The 8625-nt window shown below is 37.4% G+C and overlaps 1 protein-coding gene across 2 annotated transcripts; it reads right to left on the bottom strand.

The window, feature by feature from the left end:
* Positions 1 to 1570: 1570 nt before the first annotated feature.
* gh1 (growth hormone 1) lies at positions 1571 to 4274 on the bottom strand. 2 transcript variants are annotated; one of them, XM_077529328.1, is made up of 6 exons: positions 4258 to 4274; positions 2624 to 2760; positions 2415 to 2531; positions 2032 to 2175; positions 1798 to 1956; positions 1571 to 1728 (listed from the first exon to the last, which is right to left on the bottom strand). In XM_077529328.1, the coding sequence occupies exons 1-6, from the start codon at positions 4265 to 4267 to the stop codon at positions 1666 to 1668; spliced, it is 630 nt and encodes a 209-aa protein (XP_077385454.1). In that variant the 5' UTR covers positions 4268 to 4274; the 3' UTR covers positions 1571 to 1665. The 2 variants fall into 2 exon arrangements, with proteins under 2 accessions (XP_077385454.1, XP_077385463.1); XM_077529337.1 differs by having other exon boundaries at positions 1798 to 1944.
* Between the last annotated feature and the right edge of the window lie 4351 nt (positions 4275 to 8625).

Below are 8625 nucleotides of genomic sequence, written 5' to 3'. Positions count from 1 at the left end.
AACATTTAGGTATATTTTCGACTAGGTAATAACAGCATTCTCAGGGTTTTACTTGCAAGTTTCCATGATGTCAAAAAGTGGGCAAAAAACATGCTCTCTTTGTTTCCTCAACTCCAATCTCCATGATTTCTTGTTTTGCTTAAAACACAAAAATAACTTGTTTGCTTTTATGGAGGACTAAGGAAATCAGAAGTATTTACATTTGGTTTCAGTTCAAATTGTACAATAACACAGAAAATGAGCATTTTATACAGTACTGTACATCCATCCATCCATTTTCTTGACAGCTTATTCCTCACAAGGGTCGCGGGGGGTGCTGGCGCCTATCTCAGCTGGCTCTGGCAGTAGGCGGGTGAGACCCTGGACTGGTTGCCAGCCAATCACAGGGCACACAGAGACGAACAACCATCCACACTCACAAGCACACCTAGGGACAATTCGGAGCGCCCAATTAACCTGCCATGCATGTCTTTGGAATGTGGGAGGAGACCGGAGTACCTGGAGAAGACCCACGCAGGCACAGGGAGAACATGCAAACTCAACCCAGGAATGGCCAAAGCCTGGACTCGAACCGGAGTCCTCAGAACTGGGAGGCGACGTGCTAACCAGTCACCCACCGTGCCGCCTAGTACTGTGCATGTTTTTCTAAACCACAATTTTAAAAGCAATGTTTGATTTTCGTGTCCTTCTTCTTCTTCTTATTATTATTATTATTATTATGATCATGATGATGATGATGATGATGATGATTATTATTATTATTATTATGCTCACATTAAAAAACGGGCACCAGAAATTATCTCCACGTGTGGTTACCGTTTGTGGAATTTTGGCTGGAGATGGTCATACAGAACTTTCAGCGAATGCTTGATAATGCGAAGCCATGAAAAAATGCACAGACTGAGCACTGAGTGAAGCAGGATTACTTCTGTCGATTGCGATGATTACACATGGTCCTTCTCTATCCATGTATTTTTGTGAGGCTTCACATTATGAAGCATTCACTGAGAGTGCTGAAGCACACGCCAAAAGGTGGGCACTTCCATCAATCATCAATTCCAATGTTCAATGACGAGGCACATTTTTGCTGATTTTTTGCTTGGTCTTGGCGCTCAAAACTCTTGAACATTTTCAGGAGGGGTATCAAAGGTCAAGTAGGGGTAATTTGCCCCCATAATATCCCAATTGTGTCAATATGCAAGTCAAAGTATTCAGATACTCACAAGGAATGGCACTATGGCCCAAAATATAAAAACATCAATGACCTTTTGTAATGAGTCAAATTCACGTTAACATTGTCCAATTTGAGAGATATGTTTAATTGTACGTTTTCCTGTATTGCTAATTCAAAAAGTAACTTTTAAAGTAAAAAAAAAAGTTAATTGAACAGTAATGTATATTTAAAATAACATATAACCTTGTGTTTTGCAGTTCTTCATGTTATTCATACACTGTTTCCTAACTGACCAAATCACTGCCGCAGTCACTGTGGCTGTGTAATGCGGTGATCACAGTATGCATAACAAATATATGATATTTTTTTTTAGTTTTTCATAAATTCACAACTGAATGCATGAACACAAACACTTTTATTTCAACACGACTTGACTTTCATGTCAAATTGACAGCACGTGCCATCACGATGCTTACTCAGCGAGGGCGGGTCTACAAAGTACAGTTGGCCTCGGGTGAGAGTCGACATTTGGCAACAGTCAGGTAAGTCTCCACCTGCAGATATTTTTTGATGTAGTTATTTCATACACAAACAAACGCACTCATTTGTGACACCGAACCAACCTTGTGCATGTCCTTCTTGAAGCACGCCAGCAGTTCATACATTCGTCTCAAGGACTCGTCATCCGTCACACCTTGATAATAGTTCCCGTACGGCGCCAGTTGGAGCTCAGAGCTGTCAGAGAAGATCTCAGCTCCATCCTGATTGGCCTGAACGAACAGCTGATTCCTCATTCAAGATTGCCGGGCCACGCTTAAACAGACTCATCTTACCGATGTGTGTGTGTGTGTTTTCACCTTGATCAGTAGGAGGATTCCCATCTTCAGCTCGGAGAGTTTTGAAGAAACTTGATTTCTTGGAGCAGAACCGCCAGAGAGGGAACGGCTGGGAAATTCCCACGATTCCACCAGTCGATAGGAAATGGAGAGCAGCTTCAGAACCTAAAACCAGTTACAAGCAATTGCATTCACTTGTCCAGCTTTGTGGCGCTCATTTTCACTGTTTGTCTGACTTTGTACATAAAAATATATAACAAATTTGGATGTCAGGTCACGCGAAAGTCAAAAGAGTTGAGGATGGACTTGCAGAGAAAGCAGAGTTGACAAAGTAGATGAAAAGAGTTGAAGAGCTAAAGTACGTGCAAACTTGTTAAGACTTAGTTGAGGTTTTGCTAAATGACCGAGCTTCGTTGGGTTTCATGCTTGTCGAGGGGACTGATGATGTAATCCGAATTGCAGAAATCCTGTAGGAAGATTTTGTTGAGTTGACGCTGATCTTCCATCTGCAGAGAGCTCTCCTTAAAAAAAAAAAAAAAAAAGCACTCCATTAAAACAACAAACAAAACAGAGGTTCTATAAACGCCAGCTGTAGCTCGCTGGTAACACTCACAAAATCCGAAAAGAGTCTCTGGGCCAGCAAGTGGAGGTGTTGCACTCGACTCACGGCGATGGAGAACACTCGCTGGCTATCTGTGATTGGCTGAGAGGAGACGCCGGCCAGTGTCACGAGTGAGAGGAAGAGAACAACTGCAAGAGATGTAAAGTCATGGCATTTGACAGCCTGTCAACATTACGTGTGTTTTTTTTAGTTAGCAGGGCCTCATGTCAAGAAAGAGAGTCTCATCTCACCCTTGGGTAAAACATTTTTGTTAACTGTCATAGACAGCTTCAGTTTACCTAATCGAGTTTGAATAATGTTAACATGGAGAAAAAAAAAAAAAAACTCCTTTTGTCCGATTATAATTTTAGGGTGCCCACATTTTGTGCCAAGTATCTCAGTTCTGGGAAGTTGAAATCAAGCAAGCAACGTGCGCGCATATTAGGAAATGTCAATATTCTACATTAAAAATTACATATTGGAGCATTTTGACATATCGTTGCCTTCTTAATATATGAGTTAAATCATATTTTGACAAAAAAAATAAATAAATCTTTTGCCTTTACCCCTTATCATATGAGCAATTTTGCCGAAAATGCTTTAAAAGAAGTTGCATTCAAAGGAAGTTTGAAGCTGTTCCTGAACCATTTAGAGTATCGGCATAGTTTATATAAATTTTTTAAGAATGTTTGCCTGCCAGAGACCATCCGAATTTTAAGGGGTTTTAAAAATCTCCTAGGTTGCTGGCAACCTCGGCTACATCTTTTGTTAAAGAGGACACCCTGAAATGATTATTATTTTTTTTCTTCTACAGAAATGCACTCTTTGTGTCATTTTCCGATGTGGTTGCAGAGACCACACTAATCCAATATTTCTACAACTAAAAACTTTAAAATTTAATGAATTTATGGAGTTTAACTGCCTTAAAATCATGTATAAAGGCCATCATGAAATTTAAAAATAAGTACAAATAAGTAAGAGGAACAGATATTTTTTCCAAACCTAAATACAGAACAAAACAAAAAGTAATTATGTATTTCAACTCAAGGTGTAAGTTTGTGGAACAATTTGTATTGTAAAGCCAAATAATCTCAGTCTATCTGTATTTTTTTTTATGCATAAAAGCACAATTACTTGAAAAATATATATAGCACAAGGTCATGCTGGTGAATTATTTTGTTGAATTAATTGAAAACATCTTGACTGCTTGCTGTCATTCATTTGATCATTTTGTGTTGATCAGGGGCAGATATCAAGTTTGACTTCTTTCTGTCCCCTTTCATTTCTGTTTTAAGAGTGAAATACAAATTTGAATTGAATTGAATACAGATCATATAGTCACCAATTTGCTCAGTTTTTTTGTGTTTTCTGACAAAAAAAAACAAAAACAAAACGTAGCCATTATTTTACAATGATATGTTTATATGGAAGCCCATCTACTATTCTATATAATCTTATTCAAAAGGATGGAATGTAAATTGTGATATCTAAAAAAAAAATAGTGGCAAATACTACATTTTCACTTTTGCAAGCATCACATGAAGAAAGTGAATGTAAGGAAACTGGATAAACTGGATAAAAATTGGCATTGTTAAAAACATGATAATAAAATGAGAAATAAAATGAGAAATGAGAGGCCGTCATACCTTTGTCCATGGTTGCTCCTTCGTTTGACTTTTTGCAATGTCGTAGCATGTCCTTTTTTTATAGCAGCACAATCATGATTACATGTATGAGCAAAAAACATTAAGCGAGCCCGCTAATGACACCTTAAGACCATCACATTTAAGATGAGGACTATTTTATTTGACAACATTAATTCTACAAACTTCACTATTGATTATTTTGTAAGGAGAAAAATTAAGTTTCGTAAGAGAAAGTCTTTTAGAATTAAATCAGACATGAATGTGAATAATTCATTGTTATGAGACATTGACACATCGACACGTATGAATGTTAACCAGTGGCACTAGCGAAAAACAACCAACAGCACGTCAGCAACGTGTTCAACTCGTGTTGGTCTCATAAACACAATCATGCAGGTACGGGACTCGCTTCCCTTGAGCAAGTGGACACCATCCGTCATCATCTGTCCAGCGATCATCAACCACCCATCCACCATCATTATCAGAGACTTGATGGGTATGGCAAGGAAAGTAGTCGGGAAGTACTGTTGCTACATTACACTGCTATCGCTTATTTTGGTCAGCGATTTGGTGTCTGTGGGTACCAGGTACCACCCAAATAACTCACAACTAATGGGGCATTGTGATTTCCTAGTAATGTAGAAATTACCAATTGAAACTGTAACTATACTTGCCAAATAATGACAACTATCTATTTCATTTACACGATTGGTGTCTTCAAGTCAAGTCATCTTTATTTATATAGTACTTTTAAACACATAGATCAGGGGTGTCCAAACTACGGCCCGGGGGCCATTTGCTGCCCGCCGTCCATTCTTTAGTGGCCCGCGACATATGCTAAAAATGGCATTTGACTCAGTTCAAATAAAATAAAAACAAAGATGTTTGGAGATGGTCAAAGTAAGAAGGGAGAGTGTCAAAAAAGACAGGTGCTATTAAAGGTTATTTTAGTTTACTAAAACTAACGAAAAAACTCAAATTCAAAACTACAATTTCGTTAACGAAATAAAATAATAACGAAGATGCTTTTTTAAAAAAAGAAAACTAACTGAAACTACATTTTATGTTTACAAAACTAACTAAAAATAAAACTAACTATAATTATAGCAAAAATGTCCTTCGTTTCAGTCTTTGGTAATTAATTGAATGCATGAGCCTTTGGGGATGATTTTAAATGTGATTTTTAGTAGATTTATTTTGATATAAACCGGAATAATGACGTTGCGCCCATGGTATTTTTTTATTTAAAAAAAAAAAAATATTGTGCACAAGTAATACACATTTAAAAAAATGTAAAAAACTAAAACTAATACTGAAACTAACTAAACTAAAACTAAGCATTTATTAAAGAACTAAAACTAATAAAAAACTAACAGAACCACCCTGAAAACTAATTAAAACTAACTAAATAAAAAAAAAAAAAAAAAAACTCAAAACAATAAAAACTCAAATGAAAAATTCCTAAACTATAATAACCCTATTGGAATATTACAAATAAATTGGTTTATATACTGTAGCATTTTTCGAAATATGCAAAAACACCCATAAATTATTTGTACAATTTTTAGGACTAAACGCAATTTCTCTTCATAACATTATGTGGCCCTTGCGTCCTTCTGATTTTCTGTATGTGGCCCTCAAATGAAAAAGTTTGGACACCCCTGACATAGATGAAAGTCACTAATTATTAATAATAACAAAACCTCTGTAATGGACTATTCAAATCCTAGCTATACTGTCAGTACAACGGCAACAATATTGTAAATTGGTATCATTAAGTTGATAGGCATTAATAAGATTACTTTAACCAACATATTGGCAAAGTTGATCTACAGCATCATTTTACCTCTCCTTTTCATGAATGCACAAAAATATTCAAAGATAACATGAGGAGGGCTAGAGAGGGCACAGGCTCACTCTGTGCTTCTTTAAAAGCGGGGCACAGCATGAACCTGGTAAAAACAAACAAACAAAAAAAACCTCAGGCACAAGCAGCATGAATTTTCTGTTTACGTCTCAAAGGTTGCGCGTGCATAAATGACCCAAAAACAACGTGATATACGAGTTGTGGCATTGAAGATTTGTTTTTTTAGTGTGGAATTGTTACAGTATTTGAATAGTTTCAAACAATATCAATCAACATGCCAAACCATTGTGTGTACGGGTGTACGAATTAGAGTAGAAAGGAATTTAAAAACAAGTCAAATCCAAAAGGAAACAGGCCATTTCAGAAACACCACAGGGGCCTGTGGCCGTGTTTGTCGTATTCATTTCATATCTGGTTATCATGGCCATTTGGCAACAAAACAAACCAGCAGACCAGTTGGCTACGTACTGTACTCACCCTACCATGGAAGTACAGTTTGATGCGAGGAGGAAGCAGTTCAGAAAATGGATGGATGGAAATAGTTGTCCATTTTGTTGATGACGGCCCAAGCATCTTACATTTCTGTTTGGTGTCCTTTTCTTTGGTTTGGCACAATGTTTGCTCGTAAAACACAGAATTCTGAATCAAAATCATGTTGTCATATAGTCTGTATATGGCCACGCATCGCATATTTGTAAGCATCTCAAAACTCAGTTTTTCTCTGTCGTGTAAACACGAGCTTTCGCTACTAAATAAAGCGGAGTGTTTGGCCATTGGGCCACTTTGTAACATCTTTCTCCCACTCAACAATTTCATAAAGATCAGTAAGTTGCTTCCCATCTGGCGTTAGATATTTTGAAAAAATTAAATAAAAAATTGTGATCTTTAACGATTAGTTGGCTTGTGTACATGTTAACAAACCCCGCTGTCCTTTCTACTCCAATAATGCTTGTGCATTCTGATTACATCATCTTTGTTTACAAACTGAAAATGGTTCTATGTGCTATTAAATTTTTTATTTTTTTTTACCAGTTTAATGCTGTGCTCCCCCTTTAAATGAGCAGAGGATGAGCCTTGTCCTTTTCAGTGTTTACCAGCATTATCACATTACATTATTGTTGACGCTAGTTCTAGTGACAGCAAGCAAAGGAAATGTTTCTGTAGATTCATGTATGAACTTGTGCATCATCACAGAGTTGCTGAATTTAACGTCACTTGGAGCTCAGCTTCCATCTGGGTGGGAAGTATCCCTTTCCAGCCGACTGTTTGTACTCTTGGACTCATTATTGCGACCTTCATTTTGTGTCAATATTCATCGCGATCCGACAGCCGATACAAAGCCTTGCATTTAACCAGCAGTTCCCTCGTTTTGTCTCCGTGGTGACGAGAGGCTGTGGTGAGCAAGACCATGATGTGGCCATGAGGTGACCTTGACTTTGCATGCATAAAGCAGGTGCGGCAGACATGTTTTTTTTGTTTGTTTTTTTTTTAAAGAGCTCAGAATTGTTCATTCGGTAGTCTTACCGATTCAACGTCTTATCATCATTGCTTTTTTTTTTTTTTTTTTTTTGTGTGTGCGTGCGTTTGCGTGCGTTTGCGTGTGTGCGTGTGCGTGCAAATACGTATAAATTTATACTCATTAATTCACCTAAAACCTTATAAATATCCCATTACCCTTCGCCTTAACCAGGTACTTCAGAATCTTGCCAGAGTCGTGAGGTTCAAATGGTCAGGAGACCAGAGAAAAGGTCAGAAAAAATAAAGAGAAAAGAAAGATAAATCAAAGTGAAATCCAGCACCGACCAAACACTTCCTGCCTTCCCCATGGTTACAAAATCAAAGTCTTACGCCAACCCAAGCCTCTAAATTCCAGCAAATTAGCGAGATCTCAAGAGACCAGAGGAAAAACTAAAGAGAGGAAGGAGGGAAGGATCGATGAGGCAGAGTGAGATCCATAGAAGCCAGTACATCCAATCCATCAAAGTGAAATCCAGCACCAACCAAACCCCTCCTGCGTGGTTACAAAACCAGAGTCTTATGCCAACCCCAGAAACCTCAAACTAGGGGTGTGAATTGTCTAGTACCTGACGATTCGATTCGTATCACGATTCACAGGTCACGATTCGATTCGATACCGATTAATCCCGATACGAATTTATAAGTCGATTGTTGCGATTTTTTTTCATTCAAATTTAGAAAATACTAATCAGTAAGCTTGTAGAGTGTAAGATTTATATGAAAATGTATTATTTATTTATCTGAAATTTCAGTCTTATAGAGGTTGTAATCTGTTTCATGTTTGAACAGCATTAAAATAAAATATTAAGGCTTAATGTTCCGTTCATATAACATTCTTCCATGCTCAAGGTGTGAATCCTAACCCGAAGTCAGACGTTTTGTTGAATATTTTTCCATTAAAAATGGAAGTTTAAAAATCGATTCACACACACACACACACACACACACACAAAAAGGCAATGATGATAAGACGTTGAATCGGT

This window comes from Festucalex cinctus, chromosome 1 (genome assembly GCF_051991245.1).
Source record: "Festucalex cinctus isolate MCC-2025b chromosome 1, RoL_Fcin_1.0, whole genome shotgun sequence".
In the NCBI taxonomy this organism is placed as follows: domain Eukaryota; kingdom Metazoa; phylum Chordata; class Actinopteri; order Syngnathiformes; family Syngnathidae; genus Festucalex; species Festucalex cinctus.
This window is presented reverse-complemented; position numbering and strand designations above follow the sequence as displayed.